Source organism: Mobula hypostoma, chromosome 1 (assembly GCF_963921235.1).
Source record: "Mobula hypostoma chromosome 1, sMobHyp1.1, whole genome shotgun sequence".
Classification (NCBI taxonomy): Eukaryota; Metazoa; Chordata; class Chondrichthyes; order Myliobatiformes; family Myliobatidae; genus Mobula; species Mobula hypostoma.
This window is the reverse complement of record NC_086097.1, coordinates 96,909,683-96,927,394: the sequence shown is the minus strand read 5'-3', so window position 1 is coordinate 96,927,394 and position 17,712 is coordinate 96,909,683. Positions and strand designations below refer to the sequence as shown.

At 45.8% G+C, this 17,712-nt stretch overlaps 1 protein-coding gene across 1 annotated transcript; it reads left to right on the top strand.

The window, feature by feature from the left end:
- Positions 1–15,597: 15,597 nt before the first annotated feature.
- Positions 15,598–16,491, top strand: LOC134359179 (probable G-protein coupled receptor 139). The gene has a single exon (XM_063072534.1). It carries the CDS (start codon positions 15,598–15,600, stop codon positions 16,489–16,491), a length of 894 nt encoding a protein of 297 aa, XP_062928604.1.
- Positions 16,492–17,712: the final 1,221 nt, after the last annotated feature.

The window sequence follows — 17,712 nt, the reverse complement described above, 5'->3', positions numbered from 1 at the left end:
ATCTGATACAAAATAGGTCTTCGTTAGGATCAATGTGGTCAACTATGCATGGAGCTAATAGAGATGGGGGAGATCTTGTTACACAGAGAGTACTTTTTAAATAGCGATGAGTATTTCTAAACCTTGCACACTGAAGGAAACATCCCCCAATCATACCCATAACTACCATTTGTCTCATAAAGATCCCACAGTTCCTGTAGCAGAGGTTTCTAAAGTTTAAATTAGCAATCGGTTTATTGTCAAATCAAATCAAATTCAAGTTTAATTATCATTCAACCATACATGGATACAGCCGAACAAAACAGTGCTCCTCTGAGATCAGGATGCAAACGTACACAGTGAGTCAAAATAGTAAGAAAGAAACATAGTCATCAAAAAATACACATATATAGCCCAAGACCCTGAATGGCCTGTCCTGCAAATTGATGGTACAGTTCTGAGCAGTGTCACGGCAATCCAGCCTGTCATTCCACCAATTGAACACTGGATGGCAGCACTGACAGGAGAGGCCAGCCCCCATCCGAGCACAGGCACCACGCTGCACCGCTCCAGTGTCTCCTCTCCTGACCCATGACTTGAGGCTTAATCCTCACTACAACCGAGGCTACGCAGCTTCCCCAGCCCCTGTCGCAGCACCAAACCAGGGAGGCAGGCCTAAGGCATCTTACGTTATCAATGTCCAACATGAGAATCATTCAAGACAACACCTACAGTTGAAGAAGACTGTTAGAAGAGCTTCGACACAGAACATCTCTGCAAATCATACAAGCCAATTTAAACTCCCAGCAATTTTCCCCTTTGATTTGTGGTAACTAGAATCAAAGGTCCATCTTCAAGGCTATTCCCCATATGTCCTTTAAATTTTATTTAAATGGTTCACTGCTACAATATTTGTCCACGCTTTGGTTTGCATCTGGAGAGATACCAGCAACACTGATTAGAGCTTTAATCCAGAAACAATTATTTGCGTGGACATCAAAGTTGCTTGTGAACGCAGCAGGCCAGGCAGCATCTCTAGGAAAAGGTACAGTCGACGTTTCAGGCCGAGACCCTTCGTCAGGACTAACTGAAGGAAGAGTGAGTAAGGGATTTGAAAGTTGGAGGGGGAGGGGGAGATCCAAAATGATAGGAGAAGACAGGAGGGGGAGGGATGGAGCCAAGAGCTGGACAGGTGATAGGCAAAAGGGGATACGAGAGGATCATGGGACAGGAGGTCCGGGAAGAAAGACAAGGGGGGGGGGATCCAGAGGATGGGCAAGAGGTATATTCAGAGGGACAGAGGGAGAAAAAGGAGAGAGAGAGAAAGAATGTGTGCATAAAAATAAGTAACAGATGGGGTACGAGGGGAGGTGGGGCCTTAGTGGAAGTTAGAGAAGTCGATGTTCATGCCATCAGTTTGGAGGCTACCCAGACGGAATATAAGGTGTTGTTCCTCCAACCTGAGTGTGGCTTCATCTTTACAGTAGAGGAGGCCGTGGATGGACATGTCAGAATGGGAATGGGATGTGGAATTAAAATGTGTGGCCACTGGGAGATCCTGCTTTCTCTGGCGGACAGAGCGTAGATGTTCAGCAAAGCGGTCTCCCAGTCTGCGTCGGGTCTCGCCAATATATAAAAGGCCACATCGGGAGCACCGGATGCAGTATATCACCCCAGTCGACTCACAGGTGAAGTGTTGCCTCACCTGGAAGGATTGTTTGGGGCCCTGAATGGTGGTAAGGGAAAAATACTGCAGATGTTGGCAATCTGAGTTAAAAATCAAAAATGTCTGAAACGTTCAACAGATCAGGGCACATCTGTGGGATGAGAACAAAGTTATTGTCTCGGGTGGAAGATACGAAAAGTTTCTTCAGATACAGAAAGTGCAAAAAAAGAAGTGATAGTAGAAATCAGAACACTGGAAATTGATGCTATAGAGGTAGTAATGGGAGATAAGGAAATGACAGAAGAACTGAAAAAATATATTGCCCCAGTCTTCACCGTGAAAAACATGATCTGTATGCTGGATGTTTGAGAGTGTCAGGGGGCAGACGTATATGAGGTTATCATTACAAGGGAGAAGGTGCTTGGGAAACAAAAAGATCTGACGCTAGATAGGTCACCTGAACCAGATGGATTACACCTCAGGGTTCTAAATGGGGTGGTTGAAGAGATTAGTAATGATCTTTCAAGAATCATTTGATTATGGCTTGGTTCTGGAGGAATGGAAAATTGCAAATATCACATCCACTCTTCAGGAAAAAGAGAGACAGAAGAAAAGAAATTACAGGCCATTTAGTCTGACCTCCTTGGTTGGGAAGATTTTGGAGACAATTGTTAAGGATAAGGGTTTGGGGTACATGACAAAATAGGCCGTAGTAGGCATGGTTTCCTCAAGCAAATCTTGCCTGATAAATCTGTTGGAATTCTTTGAAGAAATAACAAGCAGAATAGACAAAGGAGAATGGGTAGAAGTTGTGCATTGTATATTCAGAAGGCTTTTGACAAGATGCTACACAAGGCTGCTTAACAAGTTAAGAGCCCATGGAATTACAAGAAAGGTTCCAGCATGGACAAAGCAGTGGCTGATTGTCAAGGGGCGAAGTATGGCAATAATAACAAGTGGCAAGTGGTGTTCCACAGGGGTCTGTGTTAGGACCGATACTTTTTGTTATATATCAATAATTTGGAAGATGGAATTGATCGCTTTGTGGCCAGGTTTGCAGACAATACAAAGATAGCTGGAGTGGCAGTTCTTTTGAGCAAATTAAGAGGCTACAGAAGGATAGATTAGGAAAAAGGGCAAAGAAATAGCAGATGATGTGCGGTCATGCACTTTGGGCAAAGTTAACAGGTAAACTACTTTCTAAATGGAGAGAAAAATCAAAAATCAGAAGTGCAAGGGGACTTGGGAGTCCTTGTACAGGATTCCCTAAAGTTTAATTTACAGGTTAGGTTGGTGGTGGGGAAGGCAAATGCAATGTTGGCATTCATTTCAAGAGGACTAGAATATAAAAGCAAGGATGCAATTTTGAGGCTTTATAAAGTACTGGCGAGGCTTAACTTGGACTATTGTGAACAGCTTTGGGCCCCTTATTTTAGAAAAGAGATTCTGAAACTGGACAAAGTTCAAAGGAGGTTCATGAAAATACTTCCAGGATTGAATAGCTTGTCATATGAAGAGAGTTTGATGGCTCTGGGCCTGCACTCACTGGAATTCAGAAGTACAAGGGGTGACCTCATTGAAACCTATTGAATGTTGAAAGGCCTCAGTAGAGTGGATGTGGAGAGGACGTTATCTATGCTGGGCAGTCTAAGACCAGAGAACACAAACTTAGAATAGAGGGGCATCCTTTTAGAATGGAGAGAGTGGTGAATCTGTGGAATTTGTTGCCACAGGCAGCTGTGGAGGCCAAGTCATTGGGTATATTTAAGGCAGGATTGATAGATTCTTGATCAGTCATGGCATGAAGGAATAAGGGGAGAAGGCAGGAGACTGGGACTGACAAAGAAAATGGATCAACTATGATGAAATGGCACAGCAGACTCAATGAGCCAAATGTCCTAATTCTACTCCTATATCTTATGGTCTTATGGCTTTGTAGAGTACTGACAGACTTTATCTCAAAGCTGTTTTCATCCACAGTTTCACTTTATAATTCACTTCATTCGGTGCTGCAGTAAACATCTTCTTTTCAGATGTCAGAGATTCTAAACCCCATCAGTTCATGCATTTCAATAGCCCTCTGGATGTCCGTCCCATCACTTTCCTCAGATCACATCCCTCACTCTGCGCCCCATCCCTTCTGATCATCCTGTCTCTGATGTGGAAGAATCAGTCCTCAGGAGAGGCCTCAGCTTTATTCCCCTGGATTTCCATCTCATTGAATTCTGAGCCCAAAATGTCATTGAAATCTACTTCTACTATCACTTCTTCCATGCCCAATTCTGTGGATATAATCCTTCACTGTAAACTGGGTCTCTTTCACCCACCTTCAGTACCCTGATGTAGCTGGACACCCCCCAGACAATTTCTCTCTCTCGAGCAGAGTTCACAACCTGGAACACCCCGCCTTGCTTAATGGTATTGGCCCAGGGCATGAAAATGGTTAGAAACCTCTGCTCTGGAGCTAATCCTTGCTAATGTCAATCATGGCATTGACCCTCTTGCATTTTCCATGCCTCTCTCACGCTCTAACTTATCACCTCCTGAATTTGCTGCACTCCATTCATTGAGAACCAAATAGCCTGTAACTGAGATAGTGGCTTCTGGATGTAGAATTACATGCCAGTTCAACATGGGAACATCAGATTTACAGGGAAACTGTGTAGTTAATGGCAGGAATCTTTGACAGCACTAATGGATGGAGCACTCTGGGAATCCAAGTCCACAATTCCCTAAAAGTGGATCATGTTCTAGAGAAAGCATTTAACATGTGTTACGAGAATACACATAAAATTAAGATGTTTGCTGGCCTGGGCTAGCATCAGTGGCATCAGCAGTTGGTCTGCCACCTGCCCTCAGGGGAAGGAGAGATAAGGAACAATGGAGCAGCGTCTGGAGATGTGTAATGAAGGAACGGGGGAGAGAGAGAGCTGTCTGGAGCGGCTCCCCCCTTTGAACCCTGAACTGTTTGAAGTGATGGACAGGCGATACCCCAGCAGGGGGATAAAAAGGGACAGGTTCGCTAAGGCAGGACACACGCCACCCGAGGTAACGAGACCCTGGAAGCGGTGCGCCTCTCACGAGTGGGTGAGAAGTATCAGACAACGCCCGGGGTGGAAAGGTACGATCAGCGGGAACCCGGTGTGTGTCCGCCCTTGCCTGGGTGCCGGGTTCACTGCAGAGGATCGACCGCATCTGGAGGAGGGGTCACAGTCGGTGACCTCAGGTGACATCACCAAGGACCCGCCCAAAAAAGTTGCTTGTGAGCAATCTCGCCGGTCTGTGAGTGAAGCAGTGTTCTGAATGATCAGTTGTTCCTGTTCTATCTCTCTCTTCCCCCACGTTGTCCATCGCCATGACAACGATTACTGCGAACTGAACTGGACTGAACTTTGAGTCATTTTGAAATTTGGTCATTTACCCCTAGACAACGATAGAGCTTGATTGATGCTGTTATCTTAATTCTGTGCACATGTGTGTTTATCATCGCTGAACTGTTGCATTTATTATCCTTTCGATTACTGTGTTGCTTGTTTCTTTAATAAAACTTTCTTAGTTCTAGTACTCCAGACTCCAACAGAGTGATCCATTTCTGCTGGTTTGGCAACCCAGTTACGGGGTACGTAACATAAGTGGGGTTCTCGTCCGCGATTTTGAACGCTAAATTTGGGACGGAGTAAATTGATTGGGTTAAAATTCCCGAAAGAAAGAAAAGACAAACAGCAGAAATGGAGGCTGAGGAATTTATAAAGGCGCCGACCTTGGAGGCATTAGAGGATGCCAGGAAATCGGAATTGATAGCTGTGGCCAAACGGTTGAATCTTGCTAAGGTGAAGTCGACAATGAGGAGAGAGGAGATACACAGAGCTATTGTAGAGCACTATGTATCTAAAGGTGTGTTTCCCCAAGGTGAGCTGGAGGTGGTGTCTATTGAAAAACCTGCTGGAGACGCGGTACAGGTACAGCTTGAAAAACTGAGACTCGAGCACGAGTTCCGGGTACGGCAGTTAGAACACGAAGAGAAGCAGTTAGAAAGGCAGGAGAGAGAGTTAGAAAGGCGGGAGAAAGAGAAAGAGATGGAAAGGAAAGAGAGAGAGAGACAGTTGGAGAGAGAGGAGAAACAGAGGGAAAGGGAATTCGAGTTGGAAAAGTTAAGGATAAGGGCCGAGCAGGGGCTCGTGCCGAACCAAAGTGGAGGGTTCCGGGCGACCCAGGAGGTTAGGCTGGTTCCCCCATTTGACGTTACCGACGTGGATCGGTACTTCCTCCACTTCGAAAAAGTGGCTATAAGTCAGGACTGGCCGAGGGATAAGTGGGTTGTTTTACTTCAGAGTGTACTGAAAGGGAAGGCCCAAGAAGCTTACTCAGCTTTGTCCGCGGAAGATGCCCAGAAGTATGAGGTGGTGAAAGAGGCCATCCTCAGGATTTATGAGTTGGTCCCGGAGGCATACCGGCAGAGGTTCCGGAATGCGAGGAAGCAGTGGGACCGCACGTATTTGGAGTTTGCTCGTGAGATGCAGATGTATTGTGAGCGTTGGTGCGCCTCGAAAGGGGTAGAGGGGGATTATGACAGACTGCTGCAGCTGATTCTGATTGAGCAGTTTAAAGGTTGTGTCCCTGAGGGTATGAGACCCTACCTCGATGAGAAAGAGGCAGCCACGTTAGCCGCAACTGCTAAGTTAGCGGATGAGTATGCGTTGACGCATAAAATGAAGTTTGCCCCGAGTAAAGGCTACCAGAAGGGTAGTCAGGACGGAGGGGAGAGTCCGCCGGAAAAGTCAGAAAGTAAGCCGGGGACTAGTGGAAAGGATAAGGTAGACCGGGAGCAGGGAGTAGGAAGTCTCCTGGGGTCGTCTGTTATAATTGTGGGAAAGTCGGACACTTTGCGTCCAGGTGCTTTGCCCCAAGGAAGGAGACGGGGAAAGGAAAAGCGGAAATTTGGAATGGCTGTATCGAGCTGTTAAGCGAACCGCTAGGGAAGGACAGGTCTGAAAAAGTCCAGGAAGGGCGCGAGAGGTTTATCTCGGCCGGACTGGTGTCAGTGAAGGAGGGGTTAAAACCAGTTCCAGTGCGGATCTGGAGAGACACGGGAGCGTGTCAGTCACTAATACTGAAGAGTGTATTAGAGTTTAGCTCAGAGACCCAGACTGGGGAGGTAGAGGTCAAAGGTGTTGGGGAAGGGACAGAGTCAGTCCCTTTGCACCAGATACACTTACAGAGCAACCTGGTCTCTGGACTAGTCACGATCGGGGTGAGGTCCGAATTACCGATGAAAGACGTGGAAGTCTTGCTCGGTAATGACCTCGCCGGGGGAATCGTGTTCCCAGTCGTGAGATTGACAGGTCAGCCTGCCAGCATTGAGGCCCCGCCCATGGACTCACAGGTTCATCACCGGCCCGCGATGGTGAATTTGGCTGAAACACTTCTGCCAACCTTGTATGAGACAGGGTGTAGTGAGATAAGAGGTAGTGCGGGAGCTGGGACGGACGTAGCAGTAGCCAGGAAAGAATTTGTGCAGACGCAGGAGCGAGACGAGGGGCTGATGGTTTTTTCCGAGACCGCTCTCTCTGACACAGCCTTGACAAGCTATTGTGCGGATGAGGAAGTGCTAAGGAAGAAAGGGAAATCAAGTACAGCATCCGCAGATGAGGAGTGGGGGGTGGTGCAAAAGAGCTATGGGGATGAGGTTTTTAACATGGCCCACGAGGTACCCCCCGGTGGACATTTTGCGGTGCTGGAGGAAACAGTTGGTGGAATCATGAAAGAGATTTACCGGCTGCCCAGGGGGAAAAATGTTATTGATCATGACCGACGCGAACTGAGACGGTCACCGGCTTTTGATATGCTAACAAACCTAGTCGGTGTTAGCGTGGAAATCAATGAAGCTAGGGGCCCCCTGATAAGAGGAAAAAACCATTTTGAAAAGATTAGGATGGGATCGGTCAGATGGGAGAAGGCTATTGTTTTGGCCAGGTCTACTGATAAGGTCTCTCCCTTAATCCCCGAAGGAGTAATTAAACGACTCGCACACATGTGTTTGATTGTCCCGAGGAAATGCAAAGAACTGGGACGTTGGGTGATTGTGGTTACAATAGGGCGGCCAAGTAAACAACACCCATATTTTTTGAGTAATTCAGTGACTAAAGGGCTGATGAACACAGAGGTGTGTATTGGCAATTTAATACGGCTGTCTGAAGCCAGTTTGATAGTGAACCTTGAAAAAAATGAATTCGGCCACACGAGGGTCACTTACCTGGGAATTGTGGTGACACAGGGGCAGCTGGCAGTGATGCAAGCTACAGTGCAGGCTATCGCTGACCTCCCAACCCCGACAGACAAGAGGGCCCTCAGAAGGCTCTTGGAGATGGTGGGGTACTGCAGGAAGTTTTGCAATAACTCTGCGGTCAATACCCGTCCCCCTCCTACTAAGCCCTTGCGAGAGAAAATTGAGTCGGAATGGGACGACCGTTGTTGTTGTGGTCCGGGACAAAACCAAATGAGAGGTTACATTGGTCGCAATTCATCAGTGTTTTTGGCCACTATGAAGTTTGCTGAGTTGGAGCCTGGTCTAAGGGATTATTAATAACACGTGTAAAAGGAACAGAAAATGTGATGACTGTCTGTCAAGGTGTTGACAGCTTCAAACTCGCTGTGTTAGCCAAATAGCTGATAAAGATGTATATTGTGTATGTATCAAATAATGTAGTCATGTTTGTAATTTTTACCTCCCGGTAAAAATCCTTAAAGGGGGGAAGTGTTACGAGAATGCACATAAAATTAAGATGTTTGCTGGCCTGGGCTAGCATCAGTGGCATCAGCAGTTGGTCTGCCACCTGCCCTCAGGGGAAGGAGAGATAAGGAACAATGGAGCAGCGTCTGGAGATGTGTAATGAAGGGATGTGGGAGGAAGAGCTGTCTGGAGCGGCTCCCCTCTTTGAACCTTGAACTGTTTGAAGTGATGGACAGGCGATACCCCAGCAGGGGGATAAAAAGGGACAGGTTCTCTAAGGCAGGACACACGCCACCCGAGGTAACGAGACCCTGGAAGCGGTGCGCCTCCCACGAGTGGGTGAGAAGTACCAGACAACGCCCGGGGTGGAAAGGTACGATCAGCGGGAACCCGGTGTGTGTCCGCCCTTGCCTGGGTGCCGGGTTCGCTGCAGAGGATCGACCGCATCTGGAGGAGGGGTCACAGTCGGTGACCTCAGGTGACATCACCAAGGACCCGCCCAAAAAAGTTGCTTGTGAGCAATCTCGCCGGTCTGTGAGTGAAGCAGTGTTCTGAATGATCAGTTGTTCCTGTTCTATCTCTCTCTTCCCCAACGTTGTCCATCGCCATGACAACGATTACTGCGAACTGAACTGGACTGAACTTTGAGTCATTTTGAAATTTGGTCATTTACCCCTAGACAACGATAGAGCTTGATTGATGCTGTTATCTTAATTCTGTGCACATGTGTGTTTATCATCGCTGAACTGTTGCATTTATTATCCTTTCGATTACTGTGTTGCTTGTTTCTTTAATAAAACTTTCTTAGTTCTAGTACTCCAGACTCCAACTGAGTGATCCATTTCTGCTGGTTTGGCAACCCAGTTACGGGGTACGTAACACATGCTTGCCTTCATTGGTCAGGGCATTGAGTATAGGGGTAAGGGAGTCATGTTGCAGCTACAAAGAACACTGGGTAGGTCACACTTGGAGTATTGTGCGCCCATCTCAGGAGGGATGTGGGAGCTCTGGAACAGGTTTACCACGATGCTGCCTGGATTAGAGGGTATGAGCTGAAAGGAGATAAACATGGTTGGTCTCTCTATGTTACAGGTTGATCCAAGTCTTGTAAGCTCTGGTAAAATTATGAAGGCCATAGTCATTTACTCAATGTAGAAATGTCAAATATTAAAGGACATGCACGAAAAGTGTGAAGGAAAATGTTTAAGGGAAATGTGTGGGGTAAGATTTTTTAACGCGGAGAGTGGTGGATGCTCAGAACAGGCTGCCAGTGATAGTAGTAGATATGATAGTGGCATTGAAGAACATCTTCTCATTTGACATTCAGCCTCAGTGTGCTCCCCTAGTGACTGAGATGTGTGCAATCACACGGGTGCAACAGACGCATAGCAGTTAGTGTGACACTATTACAGTTCTGGGACGTTGGAGTTCAGAGTTCAAAACTGAAAGCTTTGAGGTCCCTGCTAAGTCCAATCCTCCAGCACTTCACCATGACTAAGGATATTTTAATTATCTCTGCTAGGGCCCCTGAAACCTCTGCACTAACTTCCACAGGACAGAGAGGACACTTTGTCAGGCCCTGGAGATTTATCCACCTTAACTTTTCTATAGACAGCAAACACCCCAACCTCTGTAATGCGTATAGGGTCCATGACCTCATTGCTGCTTGGCTTCACTTCTATAGACTGTGTCCATCTCTGGAAACAAATTGGATGCAAAAAAAATCCATTTCAGATCTCCCCCATTTATTTCATCTCCATTCATTGATGCCCACTCTAATGTTGCAGAGGACCAAGTTTGTTCCTCGTTATCCTTTTGCTGTTAATATATCTGTAGAAGCCCTTGAGATTCTTCTTCCATTTATCTGCTCAAGCAAACTCATGCCTTCTTTCAGTCCTCTTGATTTCCTTAAGTGTCCTCTTGCATTTCCTATACTCCTCAAGTACCTTATTTGCTTCATCCTGCCTATACCTACTATGGACCTCCTTCTTTTTCTCAACAAATGCCTCAATAATTCTCAAAAACCAAGGTTCCCTAACCCTGTTATCCCACTCTTTTATTCTGACAGGAACATAGTCTGTACACTCAAAATTTCACTTTTGAAGGTTTCCTACTTTCCAAACGCACCTTTGCTTGACAACAACCTGTCCCAATCCACAAGTGCCCCCAACAATATCCAAAGCAGTGTACCTAATGTTGGGAAAATACAGTTACAGGGGTACTCTCCACTGGCAGCCTATCCCATTTCCCCCTCCTGATAGTCACCCATTCACCTGTGTCCTGCTCCTTGTATCTGCTGTTGATTAACCACTGAGACTAACAAATGATCCAGAGTTCATCCAGTTCCAGTTCCAATTCCTTAACAGTCTGAAAGAAGTTGCAACAGGATGCACTTCTTGCAGGTGCAGTCATCAGGAACAATCTCACATCCCACAAGATGAGCATTCAGTTATCCTGTCCGGCATCCCCAGTGCTCTAACTGCAATACAAAAGAAAGAAAAAAATCAACAGAAAAAGATCTACCTAGAGACTTTGCCTCTGCTTCCCAAAGCTTCTATGAGCTAAAGCCAGAATTCCCCTCTCTAACACTGTCCCACTCACACAATAGCCACTCCAAAAATCCACTCCACTTCAACCTAACTTATTTTCATTGATCCTTGCCTAGTGCTGAATTATACACAATCCAACATCTTCTCAGAATATGTGATGCACAGAATGGGAAGCATTAAGTTTCTATTTTTCTCTCTGACTTGCTCAGTATTTGAAGCTTTTCATGTTTTATCACAGGAAGTAGTTGTGTTAACTCTTGTATTGGGTAGCATTGTCAAAAAGCACCTACATACAGCTGACTTCAAATATTACATTGAAAGGGAATAACAGCAATATATTCAAGAAAAACATAAATTGGCTTCTTTGGTGTATCATTGATATTGAAAAGTATTTTCCATGAATATCTTGTCTTGAGATTGCATAATCTCTAACTAATTACAACTGATTCTTTCAGGAATTCTATTTTTATTTTCTGTGCAGCTTTGCTCTATGAAGCACAACTAATATTAATAACTATGTAACCAAATGATCCCAAGAGAACTTTATTCCAAAATAAATGCACAGCTCCTCTGGTTGTGTCCTGTAATCAGACAGAGCCTTCCCTCTGTCACCGGTGGAATTACCTTCTACAGAAAATGCGTGAGGCAACAATACTCCATCAGCTAGAAGACATTTACTACCTGTTCTCGCGGCTGTGGGAATTCCTGGTAAGCCAACCTATTGTAGCCAAATACATTTTGTTGTATGTTTGGAAAATAAATCTTCAGCTCTTGAGCTGTCATCCTGTACAGGGGCATGTAACTCATTGTTGTGTTCTCTCAGCAGTGGCATGTTTTCACTCTACCCCTGAAAAATCCCCTCTGCTATTATTCCCTCTGCTTGCCCCCTTTAGAATTGCCCACCCTGTTTCAACCCTTCTCCTACCTTCCATAAAAAAGGCTATTCATAAATCTGCTGCCAGTGTTCAACCTCCAACCACTCCACTCCTATGATCACCAACTCATTGGCTCCCTGCGATGTTTTTCACCGGTTATATATGTCCGTACATTTATTTGTTCAGATAAAATCTCATCCGGTCTTTGAGACACACCACCCAGTAATCCCTCAGTTTAATTCTAGCCTAATGTAGGGACAATTTACAATGACCAGTTAACCTACCAGTCAGTACGTCTTTGAACAGTGGGAGGAAAGGGGAGAACCCGGAGGAAACTCACACAGTCACGGGGAGATTGCAGATTATCGGCAGCAGCGGGAATTGAACCCTGGTTACTGGATCTGTAAAACATTGTGTTAACCACCATGCTACCCTGTCACCCAGAATCTAATCATTCTTCACCATCATAACCCCCCAGATCCAACCCCACAATCCACCCAGTTATCTCCATGAAGCTAAACCAGAAAATGCTGGAAATATTCGGCAGGTCAGGCAGCGATCGTGAAGCAGGAATAGTAATACATGGTGATGATCATCCACCAAAAAAGGGGATAAATTAGAAACAAATGTGTTTTAAATTGTTCAGGAAGGAGAGAAAGGCAGAGAAAGGGCAAAGAAGAGCTCTGTGTTCTCATGTTGAAATAGCGTCAGGAATCAAAGGCAGAAAGTCCAGAGTGGGATAGAGAACGACAGGGTCATGGAACTGAAATGTTAACTGTGTGTCTGTTTGTACAGAAGTTACCTGATCAGCTCAGTGTTTCCAATAACCTTTGCTTTTATTACAAGAGAGGTGTATGCTTGTCTGAATTTCAGGATTGAGTGGTGACACAAGGGTTGGGAGTATTACTGAAATCTGTGGGAAACACTGGTAAAAAACAGTGGGTTTGCCTGTGGAAGATGCCAGTGGAAGGAGGTGAAATAGAGATGAAATGTCCAATTGATGAAAATGCTTGGAATGGGAGATTGGGTGAGAAAACAGGAGACTGGGAAGGCAGATCTGTTGAAATTGAAGCAACAGACACAAAATGCTGAAGGAACTCAGCAGGCCAGGCAGTATCTGTGTAAAAGAGTTATCAGTCGACTTTTCAGGCTGAGACCCTTCATCAGGTCTGAAGATAAAAGGTGAGAATTCAGACTAAGATGGTGGGAGGAGGGGAGAAAAACCACAAGGTGAAACTGGGAGGGGGGAGGGGTGAAGTGAAGAGCTGGGAAGTTGATTGGTGAAAGAGATACAGGGCTGGAGAAGGGGCATTGAATAGGAGAGGCAATGGAAGAAAGAAAGGGGGGCAGCAGAGGGAGGTGATGGGCGTTTAAGGAGATAAGGTGTCAGAATGAAATAGGAGTGGGGAATGGTGAAGGGTGGGGCGTGTGTGTTGCACCATAATTGGAAGTTCGAGAGATCAGTTTTCATGCCATCGGGTTGGAGGCTACCAAGACGGAATATGAGGTGTTGTTCCTCCAACCGGAGTGTGGCATTGTCACGATAGTAGAGGAGACAATGGACTGACATGTTTGAATGAAGATGGGAAGTGGAATAAAAATGAGTGGTCACTGGGAGATCCCACCTTTTCTGGCAGACAGAGTGTATGTGCTCAGTGAGGTGCTCTCCCAATCTGCGTCAGATCTCACCGATACACAAGAGGCCACATTGGGAGCACCAGATAGAGTAGATTACCCAACAGACTCACTGGTAAAGTGTCGCCTCACCTGGAAGGTCTGATTGGGGCCCTGAATGGTAGTGAGGGAGGAGGTGTAGGGGCAGATGCAGCACTTTTTCCGGTTGTAAGAATAAGTGCCAGGAGAGAGTGGAGGGATGAATGGACAAGGATCTCACATAGGGAGGAAGCCTTACAGAAAGCAGAAAGTGGGGTGGGGGGAGGTGAGGAATGGAGCTTGGTGATAAGGTCCCACTGGAGTTGGCAGAAGTTACGTAGAATTATGTTCTGGACACAGAGGCTGGTGGAGTGCTAGGTGAGGACAAGAGGAAACCTATCCTTGGTGGGTTGGTGGGAGGATGGGGTGAGGGCAGACATATGCAAAATGGTGGCGATGCAGTCGAGAGCAGCATTGATGGTGGAGGAAGGGAAAGACTGTTGCTTGGACTTCCGGCATCTGCAGATTTTCTCGTTTGTCAGTTGAAATTGATGTTGACCCCTGAAGTTGCAACATGCCTGATGTTCCTCCAAGCTGAGAGGGGCCTTATCGTGGCAATAGAGGAGGCCAAGCACTGACATGTTGGAATGGGAACTGGAATTGGAATTAATGTTGTTAGCCACTGGGAAATCTTGCTTGTTATGAATGGAATGAAGGTGTTCAACAAAGTAATCCCCCAGTTTACGTCAGGTCTCAGCAATGTACAGGAGGCCGCATCGGGAGCACCAGATACAGTAGACAAACCCAACAGACTTGCAAGTGAGGTGTTGCTTCACCTGGAAGGACTGTTTGGGGCCCTAAATGAAGGTGAGGGGAGAGGAAAGGTGGTAGAATTTATGGAAAATGACCTATTGAATGTGGTAGTGGAGGAAGGGAAATACAGGGTATGGCTACACTTAGACTGGGTGGCAGAGAAGGCAGGGGTGCAGTGTATGTAGTGGGTGAGGAGAGAAGCCTGTCGTCTTGGGAGAGGGCACACAATCGTGAAGGATGGATGAAAATATCGTAAAAACACTCGTGTGGAAGGTATCATCACCAGAACAGATACAAAAGAGACAACGGAGTAACTGGGAGGATGGAATGGAGCCTTTACAAGAAGCAGGCTGAGTGAGATATCGTTAAGGTAGCTCTAGGAGTCTACTGGACTGTAATGAGTATTGGTCTTTCCCCTGAGATGGAGAAAAGGAATGGTTAGGGATGCACCAAGTACAAGTGTGAGCAAGCTGGAAGTTGTCAGAAAATGAGAAGAAACATAAACTTCCAGAGTGTGAGGTAATGTGACTCTGCAGAGTAGAGTCCTTCCCATTGATGCCCATTGACCTCAGGTCTACCGCAGAACCTGAATATTACACTCAGTAAGATCAGGCCCGTCATCCATACTTCCTTTGGAATGCAGAATATGTTTGGAACAAGGTCGGGAATGAGTGATCCAGGAGAAATCGAAAAAAAGTCAGAATCAGAATCAGAAACAGGTTTAATAACACCAGCACATGTCGCGAAATGTGTTCACTTTGTGGCAGCAGTACAATGCAATAATATATATATGTGAAATAGTTCAATACAATAAGTAGTGCAAAAAAATAGAGAATGCTTTGAGGAAGTGTTCACGGGTTCAGTTTCGATTCAGAAATCGGATGGCAGAGGGGAAGAAACTGTTCCTGAATCATTGAGAGTGTGTCTTCAAGCTCCTGTCCCTCCTTGCTAATAGCAGCAATGAGAGGAGGGCATATCCTGGGAGCTTGGGGTCTTTAATAATGGATGCTGCCTTTTTAAGACATCACTCCTTGAAGATGTCCTGGATAATATGGAGCCTAGTGCCAATGATGGTAAAAACTGTTTGTAAACAAAACTTTATTGGTGAGTAATAGCACACTATGACCTTGAGTGGTCTAACTTGGCAAAAAGAGCCAGATTAAACTGTGAATGGGACATCCCTGAGGGATTTCCCACTTGGATGACAGAGGTATTTCTAAGTGGACAATGACCTGACCATGTTTTTCTTCCTTGCTCTTCGGAATAGCCTTCATGGTTGGGATGTCTGTCAGTATCTTACTTGTCTCATTTCTCTTTGTTTCAGTTAACTTGATGGCCATTCTCATCCTGTCCCAAGGAAAGTGCGGACTCTCCCGGTGCATCACCTTCTACCTGGTGGCCATGGCGACAGCGGATCTGATGATTGTTTTCACCGATGTGTTACTGTACACGGTTATTCCCTTTCATTTTCCGGGAACTTACATGGACACCACTCCTGCAATGTCTCTCACCCTCGTCCTGCTCTCTGCAGCCACTGATATCTCTGTCTGGTTCACCGTCACCTTCACCTTTGATCGATTTGTTGCAATCTGTTGTCAGAAGCTGAGAACAAGATATTGCACTGTGAAAATGGCAACAGTGGTTTTAACAACAGTGAGCGTGATATTCAGCCTGAAGAGCATCCCTTGGTATTTCATATACGAACCAGAGTATATTGTTGACAATGTAGCTTGGGGTGGGGTCGTATCATCCAGCTTTTACACTGAAACCGCCTGGTTGGCTTTTGACTGTCTCTGTATCATTTTAACCCCTTTTGTTCCATTCATCCTGATTCTACTATTCAACGCTCTGACAGTCAGACACATTATAGTGACGGGCAGAGTTCGGAGGAGGCTACAGCAATGCAGCGGCAATGAAGATCACATTGACCCAGAGATGGAGAAACAGAGGAAATCCATTGTTCTACTCTTCACCATAACGGGCAGCTTTATACTCCTATGGATGACAAACATTGGATTCTTTCTCTACTGGCGGACTGCTAGCGTTTATGATTACACGGGTGTCCATGACCCAAACTACATCACTGAACAAACTGGTTACATGCTGCAGCTTCTGAACTCCTGCACCAACACCTGTATTTATGTGGTGACCCAGACGAAGTTCAGGGAGCAGCTGAAGAACATGCTCATGTGCCCATTCTCAGCACTTGCTGTATGGTTTAAATGAAGTGCATCAGAGCCACCGTGTCCCCCATCTTCATTTGGCACCTCACTCACTCCCACTCTGTGTGAATCCATATCCCCAGCTCCATTCTCTTTTCCATCCACTTCACTCTACCACGGCCCCAGTTTATGCCAGGATTCTGTTCCTGTGAGCTATATGTCACCCAGATAATTTGCACATCAGAAACGTGACCATGAATTGGGTTGTCACAATGCAGATAATGCCTGCAGCCTCACAGGAAACAGAAAATCCATCCTGCTTGGCTCCAAAATAATGGTAGCGTAGTGGTTAGCAGAATGCTTTACAATACCAGTGACCAGGGCTCAATTCCCACCGCTTTCGTCTTTTCATCAAAGGTGTCCAATTCCTCCATTCACATCCTCAGTTTCTAGTTATGCCCCTAAAGACAGGAATTTTGGTAAAAATTCATCCATGGCATATTAAGTACTAGATGTCTCAACACAATTCATGTTCTAAAAGTGACACAAGCATCTGTACTTCAGGCTGTTGACGTAGCAATACCTGAAGGGCTTGGTGACAGCTCGCTGAGATTATAAGGTACAGTATTTTTGCTCCACTTCTAAACGTGAGGGGATCCAGGAGTGCCCCTATTAACTGTTTGAAGAGAGAAAGAGAGAGTTATTTATCATCGATGGTTTGGTTTGAAAAGAGAGAGAGAGAGACGAAGATTGACGGTTGGACTGTCACAGGAGGTAACTTTAGAGTTTTACTTTGGAGATAATACTAAGCAGCTCAAAGTTTGCTATGGTGACTGACAGCACATTATTGATGTTACTTTCAAGGACTTGTTGCTTGCTTACATTTCTTTACAGACAACGGAAGGAGGGACTCTTTGAATGACAGGTGATGCTCAGCACGGTGAGATAAATAGAAGGTCAGATGATACAGACCTCAGACACATGATCTGGACACTGAATGAGCATCGTTGTGCCCACAGAGAAAGTGGGTTTTGGAGGATCGATCAGGCGGATCGATCCAATCACTCCTGCAGTGGAAGGAGGAGAAGCGGTTGACTGGTGGGGAGTTCCACCCTTGCCGGGGTGATAGCTCCACCACAGGAAAACCGGTCCCCCTGGTTAAAGTCACAGTTGGTGACTTGTAAAGGATTTCGGAGGACGACGAGAAAATCGACGGCAACAGCTCACCTGAAGATTCAACTCACTCTCTCTCTCTCTCTCCATCACTATTCAACTAAATACCACG

Bases quoted from the DNA above. Each gene is read 5' to 3' on its own strand.
- LOC134359179 (XM_063072534.1), top strand. From the start codon at position 15,598: ATGGCCATTCTCATCCTGTCCCAAGGAAAGTGCGGACTCTCCCGGTGC.